This window comes from Armigeres subalbatus, chromosome 3, assembly GCF_024139115.2.
Source record: "Armigeres subalbatus isolate Guangzhou_Male chromosome 3, GZ_Asu_2, whole genome shotgun sequence".
Lineage (NCBI taxonomy): Eukaryota > Metazoa > Arthropoda > Insecta > Diptera > Culicidae > Armigeres > Armigeres subalbatus.
Genome location: NC_085141.1, coordinates 362,189,210 through 362,210,954, shown reverse-complemented (window position 1 = coordinate 362,210,954; position 21,745 = coordinate 362,189,210). Strand labels below are relative to the sequence as shown.

At 40.1% G+C, this 21,745-nt stretch overlaps 1 protein-coding gene across 1 annotated transcript in view; it reads left to right on the top strand.

Moving 5' to 3' along the window:
• Positions 1 to 21,745, top strand: part of LOC134226284 (gamma-aminobutyric acid receptor alpha-like) — a 239,071-nt gene that overhangs the window by 117,609 nt on the left and 99,717 nt on the right. Inside the window, exons 2-3 of the mRNA XM_062706954.1 lie at positions 19,830 to 20,383; positions 20,958 to 21,025. Coding sequence (XP_062562938.1) covers positions 20,050 to 20,383; positions 20,958 to 21,025 — 402 coding nt within the window. The 5' untranslated portion in view covers positions 19,830 to 20,049. The remainder of the gene's footprint in view (positions 1 to 19,829; positions 20,384 to 20,957; positions 21,026 to 21,745) is intronic.

Genomic DNA, 21,745 nt, shown 5'->3' with positions numbered 1-21,745 from the left:
ACTACCGTGCATTCTGCATTTCGGATCACAATGTCTAGGCGAAACAATTCAAAGCTCAACTTCGAAATGCTACAGATGTACCGCAACGCTTTTACTAATATAAAGCCGATTATCATAGATGAAGTAAGCATGATTGGTGCTGATGTTCTAAATACCATACATACGCGCCTTCAAGACATCACGGGAAATTTTGACGATCCATTCGGAGGGATTAACATTATATTCTGCGGCGATTTACGACAACTTCCACCAGTCAACGCAAGACCTGTTTACAAGCCAACTGGTAACTCCTTTCATGGTGCTGTTCTGTGGCAGTCGCTTGATTTCTTCCCATTAGTCAAAGTGATGCGTCAAACGGATGTGCAGTTCTCAGCTATACTAACCAAGATTGGTAATGGAAAACCAATGACACCTGAAGAAACTAAGATAATTGAAAGTCGATTTCGTACACCGGAATGGTGTAAACAAAATGTACCTGGTGCGATTAGGCTTTATCATCGTAACGTTGATGTCGAGCAGTTTAATAATGATGCATTAAGCGATAACGATTCCTTGAATTGTGTTGCTGACGACGTGTTTACAGGATACAAAGATGCTAGTCAATTAGCAAGTTCCCGTATAAAATGAGCGTTGTAGAAACTGGCGGGCTACCCTATCTTCTACGTCTTGCAGTTGGCAAATCGTATATGATAACTACCAACGTTGATGTTGAGGACGGTATTGTTAATGACGCTATCGGTGAATTGAAATACATCGAACGAGAAGAGGAAGATTCTGGGCAGAAATTAGTAAAGCTTTGGATTAAATTCGAAAGCAAAGCGATTGGTGCTGCATTAAGGATAAAGTCTAGACCTGCTGTTTACTCGAGGCCCGGTATCCTACAACCAGATTGGACTACAATAACGAAACGATCAGCGAACATAAAGTTGAGCAATATCATCAAGTGCAAGCGCATCCAATTTCCAGTTGTTAGTGCTTGTGCATTAACTGTACATAAGTCGCAAGGTGGCACTTTTTCAGAGGTTGTCTATGACTACGATAAGAGCCAGGACCAGCAGTTGGTGTACGTTGGATTATCACGTGTTTCATCGATCCAGCCCATGTAACATTTCAAGTTTTATTCCACTCTTGGAATGGTTTTCACGATTAAATTATAAGAACTAACAATAAAACTTATTATTATACGACAACTATCTGATGACCACTATAAGAGTAAGATATTGCTAAGTGGCCCTCTCTAGATGACCACTATAAACCTCTTATAAGCGAATTTGAAAACCCTTTTTAAACCACCCGCAAAAAAGGGGATTTGGCTGCGGCAGCTGTCAAAAATATTGGTTTGAAAAAAAGGGAAACAAAATTACGGAGAAATAATAACAAAATGGACTGATGATGAAAATTATGATAAGGATGTTATCACAATAATATTTTGTTTTGTTTTGCAACATTCTATCATTGAATTAAGTTGCGTTTTCGATTTTATGGTGAAAGCCAGGTAAATAATAAGATTCTATACTACGCGCTCGCAAGATAATGTAGTTCAGCGCAATAAATTGAAATCAATTAAAATATCAAAATTGCAAATATCCACTTAATCTGTAGATTTTCACCCTGATATGTTTCCAATTCTAATCATTTACCAGGAGAAGTGGTTTACGCGACGAAAATATTATCTAATTATGGATTTCAGCGATAAATTTGACTGATTTGATATTGCTTCTTCTTTTCCAATATGGCCATCATCAATTCCGACAAGAAAAATGTTGCTCTTATTTCACACCCTTATAAACTCTTTGCAATGCAAATATTCTTATTGCGGTTACTCATTTGACTACATTCCGACCAAATTTTTTGGCTTTTATCGAGGTTTCAAAATATGACTTATTGCGCTTTTCGTCACAACCGTAGAGCAGCTCATAAAATCGATTGGAATTTGACGTTTGAGGCTTTTTCAGCAGATTTATGAGAGTATTATTGATAGTAATAAGAGTGCCAATAAAACTGAGCAACTAGCCATGGTGATTGCTATCATAAATCCGTTATAAGAATTAAATAAATCCAAAAAGCATGGAAATTGTTACTTGGGAGGGCTTGTATTTGACAAATTCTACAAACTCTTTTAAGTTCTACCACGCGAAAGGTAGCAACTTCCCAAAGATGATAGACTTGAGAAACGAACTGCAACAATTGAGCAACCATAGATTACAAACACTTGGAGACGAATTACGTCAAATTGTGGAAAACAGCAGCTCTGCTACCTTATTATTCAGCATGAATGTACAGAGTCTGAATGCCCACGTGATGGATATCACTACTGACCACATTTTGACTAGTGTAGAGTTCCTTGCAATGAGTGAGACCTGGCTAGATAACGACTCAATAGTTGAAATTGAAGGCTACAGATGCATCGTTCAGTTCAAGCGTATCGGTACGAGAACTGGAGGAGTGGCGATCTACCAGAAGCACAGTGCACTAACTGAGGCTATTCCACACAATATTCAAGAGCTCAGAGAGGATCAGGACGAAACATTTGGCCTAGTAGATAGCTTTGGAGACATTTGTGCAGCTAAGATAAATGTAATGGGATCGGAGGTACTGCTAGTATCTGTGTACGTTTCGCCGGGAACTACTGTAAAGCATATCAAGCTATTCATGATCCGGAAGTTGTTTAACTATGCTCATCGGAGTACGCCAATGGTTGTAACAGGTGATTTTAATATTGACGTTTCCAGACAAGAAAATATTGATTTTATCAGCTTTATGGAGAAGCATTTAAATTTGAAGTTGGCTAATTCCCGTAATGAAGCAACCACACTTGGTGGTTCTTGCATCGATCTTACATTATATCAGAGATATCCACGTGGAGTGTAAACGATACTGCTCTTACTTTTCATACCACAGACCAATATTGTCCATTTTAGTTACCGAAACCATCGAACCATCAGACATTTAATGCAGGAACTTGCGGTTTCACCTACAGAAGCAGGACCGGAACCCGTGCAACCACCCGACAATCAACCATCCATCACATCAAGCAACTCCCGAAGCATGACCATCATCATTAAAACGGCCCTTTTTAGGGCCACCAATATTTTTGGAAGAAGGGTTAATTGAGATAACTACCGAGCTTGAGAAATATGTTGAGGAAATAAAGAGAATTCGACTGGATATGTGCTATTGAGGAGCATTTCACAAGCGCTTGTTTTCATTTACTATAGTGGCTCAAAAGTACATAGATGAGCTTGTTTATCAATTAATTGATACTTTTTCTGTACTCTTCGCTGGAAATGTTATTACCAGAGTGTATGTAATTAAGAGTGGCGACATGTGCCGTATTTGACAGGTCTCCTGCTCGTTTGGAACACGATTTTGTATGAGAATGACAGATGATTTTTGTCCAATTCTGATCTGACAGTGTCGCCACTCTTAATTACATACACTCTGGTCATTACACGTTGCTGTCACAAACTGTAATGACTCGCACACGGCAGGCACTGCTTCTTTTATACACAAAGAAAATCTTGCGGTGGACCCGAAGGCCCGTGACTCAGCGCATTCTGATGTCCGTGTTAGGAATGCACGAGATTGGTTACATATGAAATTTTTGCTGGCTTTGACAAGAATTGAAATTTTCAATAGCTTATCGTTTATAACCTTAAGTTTCAATGAAATTGGAAAATTGCTGGAGAGTGTCCGAGTCGATTGATATATAAATCTTTAAAATCCATCGAAAGATAAAGGCGCTAGTAACGTTCGAAATCTTCCCTTTCAGCGTAACGCTCTCGATTTCCAAAAATCTAAATGACACCCAGTATAGTATAGAAAGACGTAAGTCCTACGTCAATAACAGCACTTCCCGAAGACCTCACGCTATGTTGCGTTGAATTATTTGAGAACTCCTGCGATCATTCCTTCCGCGTCACCATTTGTTCTACCCGTCCTACTGGAGAAACAACAATCGTTCGATCCGCAAAGCAACAGGGGGTAGCTTGAGCGACGCAGCCGTCGTTCGTTGACAATGCATGACAAGTGTCGGAGATGGAGGAGAGCCAAATCAATGCCAAAAGTAATGAGAGAGCGACGCATCATATACAATTCTCCAGATTGACGCTCTGCTGGTTTAAATCCCCGCAGCTTGATCACAGTGATCGTCATGTCAACCTGAGTCAACGTTTGTTAATAGACGAATTGGAGAAAGCCTCGAGACGAGATATGATCATACAGCTGGGAGCGGGATCAACGTCGCTCCATCGCGCATCGCTCGTGCGATGGGCCAGAAAAGATAAGTTCCGAAAAGGCGAGGACAGTTCGACCGTTGCAAGAGCAGTCTGGTGTGGCTCATCGTGCGTCTATCAAGTGGAAAGTTAAATCATGAAAAAGAGCGCGGTAGGAGAGCTAAATGTTTGCTAATCTGAATACGACAAGTGGCCTTGAGTTTCAATTGACCATGCCGACGCGGAATGCAACAGAAGTCCCGTGGCTGCCATGGACGCATGGTAAAGCAAGACAGGTGAAGCACTATTCCCGAAGCGGGGAATTGAGGAAGGTTTCGAGGACTGGTCCGTTGGGGATGGCAGTGGAACCTCAAATGACCGGGGACCCTCGGAAAGTGAAGGCGTGGATAGCCGGAAAAATGCGGGCATGAGTGGAAGGAGTGGAGTGAAAGGAATGAAAAAGAAAAGTGAATGAGGAAGTGAAGGAGTAAGAAAGTAGAGAAGGATGAACCGGTTCGGCCAAATAGCATTTCCGGCCAAATAACTTATTCGGCAAAGCGGATTTTTCGGCCAAATTACCTGTTCGGCAAAACGACATTTGTGGCCGTATGATCCATTCGAACAAACGACCTTTTCACCCAAACGACCTTTTCATCCAAACGGCGTTTTTGGCCAAACGACCTGTTCGGCAAAACAACTTTCTGGACCGAATGACCAGAGGGTCTCCAGTAGCCTTGTGAGCAAAGGTGTAGGATTGCTAGTTCGGAGATGACGAGTTCGATTCTCGATTCGGTTTAGAATGTTTTTGGGTTGGAAAATTTCTCGACACCCTGGGCATAGTATTGCCACATAAAATACATACTCATGCAATGGCGGGTAATGAAAAGCTTTCAATCAATAACTGAGGAAATGCTAATAGAATACTAAGTTGAAAAGCAGACCAAGTTCCAGTTGGAATGTAGAGTCATTGAAGAAGAAGAAAAAGAAAAGTATCAGTTCGGCTGTATGTCCCTTTCGGCCAAACTTTCTAACGGCCTAATAATCGTTCCGGACAAATGTCCGATTCAGCTAAATGGAATTCGGCTAGAAGGCTTTCAGCCTAACATGTTATTCTGGCAAATGGCATTCGGCCAAATGGCGTTCGACCAAATGGCTGAAAGAAAGAAACAAATTATCACATCTCTTGTTCTAGCAACACCTTCGCAACGCGAACAAAACCCGAGGTGGGCTAGCTATCAGTATCATCATCACATTCTCAAATGATAATATCTTCTCATAGCGATCTTCGATTAGGAATATAACCTTTGCACAAGCAAAGATAATATCATGTGCTCAGATGATACTGCAATGCCTTTTGTTTATGCATCGTTGGCCGCTGTCGTTGATACGGTGTGCAAACTGTTCGGCCCGATAATCGGTCTGCGAATTTCCCTCCTCTCTACCTTAACCTTTAGGTCGTTCCCACACTTTCAATTCCGTCAAGCGAAAATCTTGTAGTGCACAACATTAAGGTTTAAGGGATGTAATTGATTCTAGATTATCTTATTGCAACTTATGGCGACTTGAGCAATTCCATGTTTTCACATCTATTCTTTATTCATTGTTCGTCACGTAAGATGTCGCCGGTTGTATCGAGTCATGTTTTCCTAAGAAGAACCTAATATTCTCCCAAAATTAAGCTTGAAACACATATTTTCTGTTTTCTATTAAATCCCTTTATTGGATGTATCCGTGTCTAACCGAAATGTCTAACAATAATTCCAGTACACGAAACTTCACCTCACCATGTTCTAACGAATTCACAAAATTCAAACTTACGCATCAACTTTCTCCCCCCATTATATGACGGGTTGCGAAAAAGGCTTCAGAAGTGACGGAATGGAAAAATGAGTGCAAACACAAACAACAAATACCAAGTGCGCCAACAAGTGTAATTAAAGTGCACCTAAATGTGATGTGTAAATATTTAATTCAGCTTTTATTGCCGTTGTGCAACACAGCACAGAACGACAGCACGACGACGAACTTCACGGTGACGCTTTCGTCCTCCGAAATCTTTTTTTTCGGGTTTTATTTTGTTGCTTGCAACTTTTCCTTTGTGATGAATTGGGTGAAATACGAAAGATCGAAAAGCGTTAGGCCTAATGAAGATTTAATGAATCGAAGGAGTGAAAATGGGTTTTTGATTTCAGGACGAATTGAAAGCGTCTTCAACAAATCTTACAGAATTTTGTTTGAATTGGCATAAACGTTACATTAAGCAACTTTATAGATATTCAAATAATGTATTCAAATGATGTTCAATTGAAAAAAAATCCGGAACCCAGATTTAAATCAAGCGGATCCCAATTTCTACATAAAACTACTTACTTCATGGCTAGAAAGGTAAACCTATTAATTTTGGAATGTTTGTCTGATTCTAACAATTTGCTTAAACTTAATTATTAAAAAAATTCGTTCACAATGAATTTAAAAATATTACATTGAAGGTTTAGTCGATGATTGATTGTAGATATAAGACTAATAACTGAGCGAAGGAGATATTCCTTCGACCTTACTGCTAACACCTATCGTAGACCAAACTCCCACCGGAAGCCAGCAAAAGTTACACTTTGCGCTTTTGTATCTCACTCGAACCGAAGCACGACTCGACTCACTTACACATGTCGTGCACTCGGAACAACCTGGGGTGAGAAGGCTGCGAAAATGTTTGACTCCAGGCTGCGATGTAAACTGCTTGATGTAGGTACTTAGCACACAAAAAATACACCGGGAAGATACAAGAAAAAGTTCCAAGTTGACAAAATAAAAATACTCACTCACTGTTGCCCAGCTGTACGGAACGGAATAAATAAAGTTGACTGCTTCCCCTGATTGAGGAAGGTTGAACCTTGAGTTGTTTTTTTTCACGATTGAGATGTTTACAGTTGTTTTGAATGATTTTTGAGACGCTGTTCGAAAAGCAATTAAAACGTACCAATTTATCTAACATATCTTATGTCGACTGTAGTATCTTATCTAAATGAATTCTCAAATTCAAACAGCAACTGCCTCTTATTCCATGCTTGATTAGATCATTGTTTGGTACGTGTTTTGACCAACCATAGAAAACCATCTTCATGATAAAAGCACAGCAAAACTACTTATTCAAATTGATTTTATATTCGTCAGTTGACCACAAATATTGAACATCGATTAATTCATGCTTTATCGCTATCATTCAATTATTCCTTATTCATACCGTGAACAACTCCATATCCGCTGTTACAGTTCATTCCAGATCAACTGGCAGAAAAAGCACCTAAGAGAATGTAAATCATCGCTTGAATGCAAACCGAAATTCCATTCGTAGCAAAAACTTCGTAATCCCATTGCTTGTAACCAGTGTGGCAATGGCGTAGTCACTGTGCCAGAAAGTGACATTTACGAGCCACTGCCAAGTCGACTCAGCAAACATCCGATTTCATGTTAACTAACCATGGCCTTGGAAAATCTTCACTCCCTTGCACGATGCTTTGCGCGAATGTACTCGCGTAAGCCCCAGCTCTAATGCTTGATATTCGGTATTTACCCCCAATCAAACGCAAACATGATTTGAAACTCGGAGTACTCCGAGTGAAACATAATAAACAAAAAAGGATGAACTAGCTGTGACACAAGGATCATGCTTTGTCACTATTATCTGAGATTCAACAATCGTTCCTCATTCTCATAATTTGCCTTCAGATAAATGCTGTTTGGTTTCGTCTGTTTTTACAGCGACAGAACGATTGTCGATGCTGCTGAGGCGGTGATTCATCCCAATTGGGTCGAAAACCGTTTTCCCGAATTATGGAGAATTTAAAAAAAAATAAAAAATAGATGTTTCACATTGTTCCAATATTGTATGCTGACTTGACGTATTATCGACTTTTAACAATGATATACTTTTAGAAAATTATAAAACGTTTAAAAAAAAAGACAAACCTCAACCCGTGATAAAAAAAAATTAAGGTAAATGGAATGAAACCCGAGAATGAAACACATTCGGTTCTACTAGCCAGCTATGATAGTTCAAATGACGTCCAGAGGGCACCGCACGAATGAAACGTAATCAAACCGCCCGTTTAGATGACCGACAAAGCCGCTTCAACCGCAAATATGTGAACAGCCTCTGACCGCCTCTAACCGCAAAACGGAAAGAAAACAAGTTATCCTCGAGTTAGCACTCGACCACTTTTTGGTGGCGCTTGGCCAGAAATCCTTCCCCAACGACGAAAGCTCAGACAACCGGAAAGCAAAGTGTGACTATAGCACTGTGTGTCATGGTCGTCGTTAGTGAGAGCACCTATTCGCACTTAGTTTTCAAGTGGGTGAAAAACGGATAACAAGGATAATGCCGCTATATACATTCCTTAACTGGAGAATAGAAAGAAGAAATCTTTGATAAATTCTATGGTTGTTACAGTTACTATCCATACAGTTTTTTGTTCGATAACCCATTTTTTTCATCTGGTTGTAGTACTGTCTTTCCTGTAATTAACTATCTTTTGATCCGCATCGTTCATAACTTTTAATCAAAGCAACTGATTTTGAGATTTCATTCGAATTTCATGAGAATCCATTCGAATCCTAAATTTGATTCTTTTCGACTCTCAAATGGGAATTTATTTGAATTTCAATTTCAAAAGTGATTCTATTCAACTCTTAAATGCGGTTCCTTTCGAATCTCAAATGTGATTTCATTTGAACCGGAAATGCGATTTAGTTCGAATCCTAAATGAGATTCCATACATATCCCAAATGGAATTCCTTCCGACTCTCAAATATCAATCAATTTGAATCCCCAATTTAGTTCCATGCAACTCTCGTATGTGACTCCATTCCAATCCGAAATGTGTTTTCATTTGGATCCCAAGTTAGAGACTTTTCGTTTTATTCAAATCTTAAATATGATTCCATTCGAATACAAAAATGAGATTTAGTTCAAAAGCAAAATGTGATTCTTTTCGTCTCTCAAATAAAATTTCATTCCACTCACAAACGTGATTCCATTTGAATCCTAAACGGGAATCCATTAAAATCTCAAATGATAAATTGTTAAATGTGATTCCATTCGAATACTAAATCAGATTCCTTTCGAATACTAAATGAGATTCCATTCGTATCTCAAATAACAATCCATACGAAATGTGGTGTGATTTTATTCGACTTCCAAACCGGATTCTATTCGTATCCTAAATGAGATTCCATTCGACTAAATATGATTCCATTTCCATTCGACTCTCAAATGAGAATCCATTCGAATCTCAAATGTAGTTCCATTCGACTCCCATATGTGACCATTCGAATCAAACATGTGTTTCTATTCGTTTCCTTAAAGTGATCATTTTCAATTCTCAAATGGGATTCCATTCAAATCACCAATGTGCCTCGATGCGTATCCCAAAAGTTCTTCTTCTTTTTCTTCTTATTGGCATTACATCCCCACACTGGGACAGAACCGCCTCGCAGCTTAGTGTTCATTAACCCTCTAATGCCCAAGACCGCCTTTAGACGGGGCATTTTGATTGTTTTTTTTTGTAATTTTCAATTGATCAGATTTCGAAAAGTTTTTGATGTTGATCAATAATATAAACTTCAATGCATGTTTGAATGTGGTTTAAAAATAGATATTTTAGTTACTAGACAAAGATTGTCGCTGTCGTCGCTGTCCGGAACATCTTTTGCTGGCGAGGATAGGGGAGCTAAATGTCAAAGAAGGAAAATCCATACGATTTGACAGCTTGGTACCCAACATGTTCCGGACAGCAGAACAAAGGGAACCGAAGCGACAATCTTTATTTAGTAACTAAAATATCTTTTGGTTTAAAGTCAATTTTCAAAATTCTACAAATTTATAAAAAATATTGAAAAAAGAGTAATATTTTGTTCCTCCGTGTTTTCGCTCGTATACCTTTGAAGAGTGAAATATTAGTAGTTTAGTATTTTTCTACAACTAACCTTATTCAATAGAAGGTTGTAGTGGTGAATGTTACTCTCTAAACTATTTATCGAACTCGATACACAGAAAAAAAAATTAACTCTAAAAATTCAAAAAATTGCTATAAGTCAGCATTGGAAAGGAATTGTCAAACTCCAAATATGTTGAAAAATCAAAAAAGATCAATAGATTCAAGAAATTATTTGGATTGGATAAAAAATTTGAAAAACCAAATTCTTAAAAATCAAAGTGTGAAATTGATAAAATCACGAATTATATTTTTTTTAATGCCCAAACCGTGTTTAGATCGATTTTAGAAAACAAAAATTTGCGTTGTAGAGGGTTAAGCACTTCCACAGTTATTAACTGCGAGGTTTCTAAGCCAAGTTACCATTTTTGCATTCGTATATCATGAGGCTACTTTTATGCCCAGGGAAGTCGAGATAATTTCCAATCCGAAAATTGCCTAGACCGGCACTGGGAATTGAACCCAGCCACCCTCATCATGGTCTTGCTTTGTAGCCGCGCGTCTTACCGCACGACTAAGGAGAGTCGTGAGATTCCAATCAACTCCCAAACTTTCTTCCATTTGAATCCAAAATGAGACTTTGTACAAATGCAAAATGAAATTGTATTTGTATTTCAAATGGGATTTCTTTCGAATCGCAAATGGAATTCAGTTCAAATCCAGAATGAGATTCCATACTTATCCCAAATTCCATTTCTCTCGACTCTCAAATGTGAATTCATTCGAATACGAAATGTTTTTCCATTCGAATCCCAAATATGATGCCATTCGAAAAAAAATTGAGTTCCATTCACTTCCCAAAAGTTATTTGATTTAAATCCTAAATATAATGAGAGTGAAATATATTGCAAATTTGGTAATATACACACAGTGTGTATTAGTGACAGATATAGATCTATCTTCCGTATAACGCATCATCGGCAGTCTTTCTTTAGTGAATAGTAGGCCATGAGTGAGCCTCTTCCTTCAACGGGCAACCAACGAGGATGGACGTCACACAGGACAGTAGATGCATAAGTGTTAGATTGCTAATGTCGCTCCTGTTCACGTGACTAACATCTAGGTCACTTCGATCTGGCAGCCAAAGTACTGGTACTACAAGTGTCAAACCGATGTTGGTGATGAAACAAAACATGCACTACAACATGATATATAAATTATGGCCAATTGAAGGTTGTTGAAGCATAATTTAGCAAAATAATTTAATTGACTACAGCGCCACTAGCGTTCTAGTACTTATGCTTCTACTCACAGGACGCGTGCAACCAAGCCATCAGGCAGCTTGATCAGCGCGGCGGAAGCGGGCACACAAGTATCTGATTCTTTATTAGGGGGTCCATTCGATTTTGAAATATGATTCAATTCGATTCCCAAAAGTAATTCTATTCTATTTTCGAATGGGCTTCAATCAAATCGCATTCGTAGCTCAAATGGAAGTTCCTTCGAATCCCAAATGTTTATTCGATAGCAAAATCTCATTTCAATAGAATTGCAAATGAGATTCCATTCATATCTCAAATATGATTCTATTCAGATCCCAAATGTAGTTCCATTTGATTACCACTTGTCTTTTCATTCGTATATGAAATGTGTTCCACTCACTCCGGCCTTAGTCTGGTAATCTTCTATATATATAAAACCAATCTATGTATGTATGTTCGCTAACTACTTCTGAACCACTTGGCCGATTTCAACCAAATTTGGTACAGACATTCTCTATCCTCAGAGGAAGTTAACAAAGGGGTGGGATGGTCATGTAGAAAAGGGGAGGGTGGTGGGAGGGTTTTGTACAGAAAACGAACAATTCTGTGTAACTTTCAACTCCCAGGACCGATTTCAACCAAATTTGGTACAGACATTCTCTATCCTCAGAGGAAGTTAACAAAGGGGTGGGAAGGTCATGTAGAAAAGGGGGAGGGGTGGTGGGAGGGGTTTTGTTCAGAAAACGAACAATTCTGTGTAACTTTCAACTCCCAGGACCGATTTCAACCAAATTTGGTACACACATTCACTACCCGCAGAGGAAGATAACAAAGGGTGGGATGGTCATGTAGAAAAGGGGAGGGTGGGGGGAGGGGTTTTGTTCAGAAAACGAACAATTCTGTGTAACTTTCAACTCCCAGGACCGATTTCAACCAAATTTTGTACACATATTCACTACGAGGAGGTAATCATATGGGAGGGATTTGGGAAAGGGAGGGGTCTGGAGGGAGGGTTTTGTTTAGAAAACGGGCAATTCAAAGTAAATCATGAACCCCTGTACCGATTTCAACCAAATTTGGTACACACATTCTACATCATAAGGAAAAAGATAACAAAGGGATGGGATGGTCATTGGAAAAAGGGAGGGTATAGGGGAGGTGTTGTCTTTGGAAAACGAGCAACTCAGTGTAACTCCCAACCCCAGGACCGATTTCAATCAAATTTTGTACACATATTCACTATGAGGAGCCGATCGTACGGGAGGGAAATTTGGATAAGGGGTAGGGGTCTGAAGGGAGGGTATTGTTCAGAAAACGGGCAATTTAGTGTAACTTCTGAACCCCTGTACCGATTTCAACCAAATTTGGTACACATTTTCTATCCCTAGGAGAAGATAACAAAGGGGTGAAATGGCCGTTGAGAAAAGAGGAAGGGTAAAGGGAAAGCGGTTGTCTTTAGAAAACGGGCAATTCAGTGTAACTCCTGACCCCAGGACCAATTCTAAGCAGATTAAATGATTAAATCATTCAACTCTATGATTAAAGATTATGATTAATGAATTATAATTTTTGAAAATGATGACTGATAATGATTAATGATTAAATTCATTTTGACAATAATTAACGATTATGAATAATAGATGAAAAAAACCGTTGGATTATGATTAACGATTACCGATCGTGATTAAATGTTGACACACTATGTGTATGGTTAATGATTAACGATCGATATGATTAATGATTGATGATTATGAATGATCAAATTGCATAGTGATCCATAATCGAGTAACCTTTATTCCAAATTTTAAAAGGTATGATAATTATATGATAATGATTCAAGATTAATAAATAAAAGCAAGGTATGCAATGATCCAATGTTCCAGCATAACTTCTGAACCCATTTACCGATTTCAACCAAATTTGGAACACACATTCTTTATCTTAAGGAGACGACGATAGGGATCGATCAACTCAACACTTCATAGAAATCATGGTTTGCCCAGAGAAAAGCAATGATTAAAGTGTTTCCTTCTGGACGGTAAATGTGATCATTTCTTTAAAATAGACGTTTTTCCGGAATAAGGCATCGGTGTATGTTTTTCCTTCTTTAGAAATAGACGTTTGCCCGGAATAAAGCGATTTTGGGTTTGATCCCATTTTCAAAATCAGTCAATGTTTTCAAATGTAATCTACCTTCTTTTAATCAAATGATGAAATATCAATAAGAAAACACAATTATCCTTTTGACCTATTCCAATTCCGATGGTGCAAAAACTGCGAATTAAACTGGCAACTCCGAGCAAGGCCGGGTACATAAAGCTAGTAAATTAATAAAAAATGAAATGTGTTTCCATTCGAATCGCAAAGGTGATTCATTTCGTATCCCAAATGTTATTTGATTCGTATTCGTATCAAATCTTATTCCATTTGAATGGGGAATGGGATTTCGGGAACATTATTCCATTTGAGTCCCAAATACGAATCCTAAATGGGATTCCATTCGAATTCCAAATATGATTCCATTCGAATACAAAATGGAATTCCATTTGAATTCCTGAATCCCGATGTGATGTCATCCGACTCTCAAGATTTAGAGAGGTTAAGTTTAAATTCCAAATCACATTCCAGTCGTATCTCAAATGGGGTTCCATTCGAATCTCTAATGTGATTCCATTTGTCTCTTTACTATTTCGTAGCCCTCCAGAACATATTCAACAGGATTGATAAATACTATAAATAGCAGTCGGTGATCGTCCCAAACTTTCAACAGCATTTGAAGTATTATAACCACATTCTCATCTGGGAAATTTGAAAGATTCTTCCTGAATATGTTACAAACAGCAATATCTTACGTGCGCTGGTAAATTTTGAAGTACCTTTGCCAATGGTTTCCAGAATGATAGTGGTTACCAATTTTTGAAAGTGAGTTGATTCCGGATGCAAATCATAGAAATTATACGAACGGGGACGAATCATAAAAATTATACGAACGGATTCAGGATTTTCTAGGCCCTTCAATTAAATTTTGATCTTGGAGTTGGAACATCTCCGTGGTACAAATTAATATGATTATTTATAAATTTAAGCGGCACTCCACACTATTCTTGAGATCAGATCTCGAAGATATGTATTGCTGAGAAAACGTTCCACTTGGGTTTGGTCATACTTTTGAGTTGAAGAAATCTTTTGGACGTCATTTACGTGTCATAAACAGGTCACAGATCAATCAAATCTATATACTTGAAAAAGAATGTCTGTCTGCCTGAACCTTATAGACTCCGAAACTACTGAACCGATTGGCGTGAAAATTTGTATGCATAGGTTTTTGGGTCCGGGGAAGGTTTTTAAGATGGTTCAAGACCCATCCCCCTTTTGGAAAGAGGAGCTCCCATACAAATGAAACAGAAATTTCTGCATAACTCTAGAACTAATCAAAGAATAAATCAATTTTAGGCGAAACAAAGTTCGTCGGGTCTGCTAGTTCATAATATTGGTGAGGACATCGCATATCTTCATGTTTATTATTTAGAATATCAAGATCTGAATTTGAGGACATTTTGGATTGTCGTATATATTCTGACAATAATGTGAAGTGTCCATGATGGTATAATGATGTTCCTAGGCGCCAATACAATTCATTCGAATGATGGGGATATCGCACATCTGGGTGATTATATAGAACAGCGGTTCTCAACCTTTTTGATGAGTCAATCATTGGCATTTATGGTGAGTACAACATCTAAAGCACAAAGTAAAGAGGGAGCGCAACAATGAATGGTGTTGGGTGGGACTTTAAACAAATTTGACCCGACTGATCGAGCGTCTGTCCACCAAGGAGGTGCTGCTCCAACAGCGTCTGTTCTGGCATCCAGCGACTGAGTATGAAATGCTATTCCCCGGAAGCTATACCTAAGATGGCAGCCCCATCCCGGTGGATAGAGAATCTAGGGCCAACAACCTACTGTTCCCGAAACATCAATTTGTTCGAGAATCTGATAATGAAAGAATACGGACTGATTTTACGGCGACGACTCTTAGCGCGGAACAACGGACACGAATAGGAACATGGAACGTTTTAACCCTAGCCCAGCAGGGTAAATTGGCACAACTTGCCAATGAGGCACGCCGCATGAAGCTTGAGATCCTGGAACTGAGCCAAGTCCGTTGGCCAAACTTTGGAGAACACAGAACGCCGTCAGGACAAGTTCTGCTATACTCTGGTATACGAGGTGAACACGCTCCTCGGCATCGCGGAGTTGGCTTCCTGCTAAGCGCTCAGGCACACTTTGCGCTTATGAAGTGGGAACCTATAAGTGAAATGATAATCGTTGCCAGATTTAGAACACGGGTCCGAAACCTTACTATAATCCAATGTTATGCGCCAACCGATGCTGCCGATCTGCAAGACAAAGAGAACTTCTACAGTCAACTCAATGCCGTCGTAGATAGAATTCCGAAGGGTGATATCAAGATCTGTTTGGGCGACTTCAATGCGAAGATCGGATCCGACAACTCGAACCATGAGCGCATTGGGACGCCGTGGTCTCGTTGAAATGAGCGAAAACGGAGAGCTGTTCGGAGTATTTTGTGGTAATAACGACATGGTGATCGGGGGATCGCTCTTCCCTCATCGACCGGTTCAAATCTACCACATCTGCATCAGCCAAAAATGGAAACGGAGCCTTCTTGATGTACGGAATAAACGTAGTGCCGATATCGCGTCTGATCATCAGCTCCTCATCGGCGAAATACGCCTGCGCATAGCGCGGATCCGTCGACAGGAGGAAAGAGTTGGACGACGATTCAACACATGGCGACTGGAAGATGCCACGGTGAAATGGTCCTTCGTTGAAGAACTGGAGACGCGTACTGCAGATATTCCGGAAGGTGGCAGCGTGGAAGACCAATGGACCGCCATCAAGAATGCCTTCATCGCCACCAGCGAGAACAATCTGGACGAACTACGCACCCAGAGAAAACAATGGATCACCGATGAGACCTGGAGAAAAATAGAGGAGCGAAGAGAAGCCAAAGCCGCGATAGAGCGATCGAAAACCAGAGGAGCCAAGGTCTTAGCCCGTAAACGATACGCGGCTCTTGAGAAGGAAGACGGGACAAGCGAGCGTGGGCAGACTCTCTGGCCGACGAAGGAGAGAGAGCCGCCACCGGGGACATTCGCCTCCTCTACGATATCTCACGACGCTTAAGCGGGGCGAAGATGAATGCAACGATGCCTGTGAAAGACGCGAATGATCAGTTATTGACCGACCCAACTGACCAGCTGAAACGCTGGTTCGAGCACTTCGAACAACTTTTTCAAGTGCCAGCCAGGCCATCACCACCTCGGCATGATCTGCCTATGATCCGACGTATAACACGCGTCAATACCGAAGCTCCATCACTGCTAGAGATCCAAACAGCCATCCAAAGCATGAAATCGAATGAAGCCCCAGGGGTCGACCGCATATCAGCCGAGATGCTCAAAGCTGACCCCATGACATCCGCTCAACTACTGCATTGTTTATTTCGTAATATCTGGGACACTGCAACTTTCTCGGTCGACTGGATGCAAGGTATCTTAGTGAAGGTGCCCAAAAAGGGTGACCTGACTGTATGCGATAACTGGCGAGGCATTATGTTGCTGTGTACCGTTCTCAAAGTTCTGTGCAAAATTATCCTAGCCCGGATTCAAGAGACTCTCCGGCGGCAGCAAGCCGGATTCCGTGCCGGAAGATCCTGTGTGGACCATATTGTCACGCTCCGCATCATTCTGCAGCAGGTCAACGAATTCCAAGAGTCCCTTTACTTGGTATTCATTGACTACGAAAAAGCTTTCGACCGTCTCAATCACGAGAATATGTGGGGCGCCCTGAGACGCAAGGGAGTTCCTGAGAAAATCTTCGGCCTCATCGAGGCACAGTACGAGGCCTTCTCGTGAAGAGTGCTGCACAATGGGGTCTTGTCCGACCCTATCCGGGTCGTAGCTGGTGTGAGGCAAGGATGTATTCTATCACCGTTACTGTTCCTCATCGTAATCGACAAGATTCTGGTAGATGCGATTGACCGTGAACTAAACCGCGGGCTGTTATGGCAGCCTATAACCATGGAGCACCTAAATGACTTCGAACTGGCGGATGATGTTGCACTCCTCGCGCAACGGCGCTCTGATATGCAGAGTAAGCTCAACGACCTTGCCGAGCGCTCCTCTTCGGCAGGTTTAGTCATAAACGTCAACAAAACCAAATCGTTGGATGTAAACACGGTGACTCTTTCCAGTTTCACAGCAGCCGGGCAACCAGTGGAGAATGTTGAAAGCTTCCAATATCTTGGTAGCCAAATGGCGTCAGACGGCGGTACCAAGATCGACATAGGCGCACGGATCAAGAAAGCAAGGGCTGCCTTTGCGAGTTTAAGAAATATTTGGAAAAACAGGCAGATAAGTGAACGCACCAAAATACGAATTTTCAACTCTAACGTGAAATCTGTGCTGTTATACGCTAGCGAAACATGGTGTGTATCAGTGGAGAACACTCAACGGCTGCAGGTGTTCATCAACAGATGCCTGCGGTATATAATTCGGGCCTGGTGGCCTCACAACTGGATCTCAAACAACGAGCTCCATCGTCGTTGTCACCAGAGGCCGATAGCAACAGAAATTCGGGATCGGAAGTGGGGCTGGGTCGGCCACACTCTACGTAGGGGCGGAAACGAAATCTGTAAACAAGCATTAGACTGGAACCCAGCGGGACATCGCAGCAGAGGCAGACCCAGAGGCTCATGGCGGCGAAGCCTCAATAAAGAAATAAAAGAAGTCGACCGAAATCTAACCTGGCAACAGGTTAAAGCGATAGCCGGGCAACGCTCAGGATGGAGATCTTTCAAGTCGGCCCTTTGCACCACCGGAGGTGTGCAGGATCCATAAGTAAAGTAAGTAAGATATATTCTAAATAGTGGCAAGCTTTTTTTTTTAACCTCTAGGACGAAAGTATGAAAATGCCGCCACTTAAAAATAATGATCTTCAGCATTATAGACATTTTCTGCTTAAATGATTTTTTGCACAACAAGCTCTTGTCTAAAAAAAATGGTTGAACTCAAACGTACTTTATTTATATAAAATCATGTAAATCATCTTGAAGTCCTAAGTCTCTATGAAGCATACCAAGTTGGTGGAGGTGGTCTTAGTATTTTTTTCATTTACAAAATTGATCCAACAAGCTTTGAGACGATGTTAATTGTTAAGTTAGAAATTAAGAGATATTCAAAATAGCGGGATATGATAAACTTGAACTCTATAATCCGTTATATTTTAGATAAAAATGCATTGGTATTAAATGGAGGCGATTTATATAGACAATAAAAACTTGACTTGGACAGAGGGCGGAGTAATCAAGAATAAATTAATCAAATATTCTACAGAAAGTACAGTTTAAATTTCGATCATTGTTTTACTCATCAACATAATTGTTTTTAAAAGGAGTCGGCACATAAACCTGTAAAAATCCTAATACGATGCATTACATTCAATGAGTTTAGAAAGCGAAACTTCTTTGGTATTCTGATTACCATAGGAGTTCCGTTCCATCACAGTGTATATTTTGAAGTTCCTATCTCATTAGAATTTCACTTTCATTCTAATATGCCAATTTAATTTAATTTCAAACCCAAAGCATCAAAACTTTCCATATGAATTCTTGTTTATGCAGATGTATATGACGCATCAAACTAATATCTGGTGTTACACTGGCGGTATTATGTTTTTTGTTTGATCTAGAATAAGTATTAAATTGAATTTAATCACATGTAAGCATGGGGCACAATTTTCAAATCAATAAATTTTAATGGGCGAATTTTCCAAGGGGCGCAAATTTTTAAATTTATGAGTAACCAGCTCATGATTTGCCATGACAGCACTGATCACAAATCTATTTTACACTTAATAAATATGCGTCGTAAAATTTTATGTTATATTTGAATACTCAAAGTGATATGTACAGTATGCCGAAAATATATTTCGAAAAATTTGTTGCAACAATCACCATTCTTCGATAGGGCTCGAACCCACGACCCTGGTACGCTAGATCGTTTTGTCACGAAACTACGAACTACTTGAGTACGAAGAATTGAGGTTGCCTTTAATAAAACTTTCGAATAAATTCTCCCATGCTTTGGGCAACGTACATATGGAAATTAGTTTGGGATAAATACGAAAATGAAGGTACTAAGCTTTGAAACAAATTGATTTGGAATATCTACAATTATTCGGTATCGCATTGCCCTAGATAAAAATAATTGGCCGCAAATTCTGAAGATCTGGCTGTGTTATTATACGATGTAATCGTCAGCACATAAAACCTTGAACTAATTGAAATTCAGCCGCAGCATTGCTGCACTATAACTAATTTGCATTTCCTTTATCTTACAGGCTATTATTGGATGAAGATAAAAGTGATCACATCAGCTTTATTTTCATCTCAGTTACAACTAATGACGACTCATCGACCCTGACCACATTCTCAACCGCTGAGCCGTCAGGCTGACAGGCGCTGCATAAACGTAACCTAGAACAAAAAAAAAACGGAGCGCCCTTAAGGAACCTCCGTTCAAGTGTTTCTCGTCCTAGCCCTACAAAGTTTCGATCAAACATGGCCCCATCGACGACGGTACCGCTACCAGCCCTAGTCAAATGGTGGCCATGCAGTATTGGCAGCGGAAGCTGCAGTAGCAGCAGCACCACAACGACAGGCTTAATGAAAGCAAATTTATTCATTGCCATCAACCGAATCATCTTCAGTTCCTTCAGCAGTGCCGTGTTCGGGATTGGAACATCGTTCTTCTGGGCCACCGCTCCGGGTCCTACCACGGTTGCCGTCGACGGTGCCATCCGGCTGACGCAGCGGAACAATCATGGAAACATTTCCGAATTATTGGATAATTTATTGCGCGGCTACGACAACAGCATACGGCCGGATTTTGGCGGTAAGTCGGGTGATAGTAAGAAATGGGAATGGAGATTTACTGTCATGGGCTTTTCGGTGTTTAATATGAACGAAAACAATTACCAGAAAATAGTAAAGCACTAAACGTCATATTTCCAGCAAAAAAGCATACTAAATCTATTCAAATAAAAGTGTAATACAATTCAGAGATACAACTTTAGTATGTTAGTTCTACTAAAAGGATATTCAAGCTAAAGATTTGTATAAAAAGATGTGAGAGTTCAAACTAAATGACGCCGTTAGTCAAATCTTACATAAGATCTCAGTAAAAGCAGCACAGCTGATTGGAAACTTCATATAAAACTTTTTCTTTGTTTAGATTTAACCAAGTCCAGTGCGTCTGTAAATTAAATAAAAAAGCGATCAGTTTTCAAAGTTTAGAAGAAATGAAGCAACTTATCAATTCTAGTATTAAGTGATATATTGCATACGCTTACATTAGAAATTGATATCCAATTCGTATTTTCTTCCAATTCTCCGATTCAAGTTAAACGATAAATCCCACTTCAACGTCTTCCACCTTCTCTCTATTATCTCATTTAATATGATAACAGGATCACCCGCAGTGATAGAGGTCGACATCATGGTACGGAGCATGGGACCCATCTCAGAGGTAGACATGGTAAGTAACAGCATAACTTAGAAGTACTTTTCTCATATTTCAGCTGTCACAATGAAATTTGCGAAGCAAAGCTTCGTGAAACATTTCAGACAAAACTACCGGAAAAGTTGCTACCAAGTATTCAATAAGCTATTTGGGGTTGAATCGCAGTTCACGCAAAACAACCTTCAACGAACCACAGGTACCACCACCGCACCATTATTGTTCTGCTGAAGCGAAAAGGTAGGAGAAGTTCTCTGCCGAACTTTTTCTCCTGCAGCAAGTTTTTCATTTCATCATCCTCGCTCAAGCACCCCCATATTTATTACATGAAGCTCGCAGCTCTTCACACACAATATGAGTCGGACCGAAGATGATTATTGCTTTCTCTAGCTGTAGGGCTGTCAGCCATAGTCAGTTGTTGCCAACAGTGTACCGCCGTAAGCATGAGTAGTTGGGAAGGTTGGTGAAATCAAACCACATGAAAAGAATCGGGGAATCCATCACTTCCATCCGTCCTTTGGTAGCCGTGCCAAAAAGCCTAGTAAAGTCATAGTCCCCAACGAAACCACAATAAACCGCGGCTGCACCTCACCACCTGTTTGGGTAGTTCAGCTTGGAACGATTGTGGTTTCGCATAGCTGTTGAAGTTGTTATTTTGGTTCGAAGAGGTGGTAGACCGTATGCTTTGTGAATCAACATGTTGTGGAAAACAAAATTTAAGAGGCTGCTGAAAAGTTT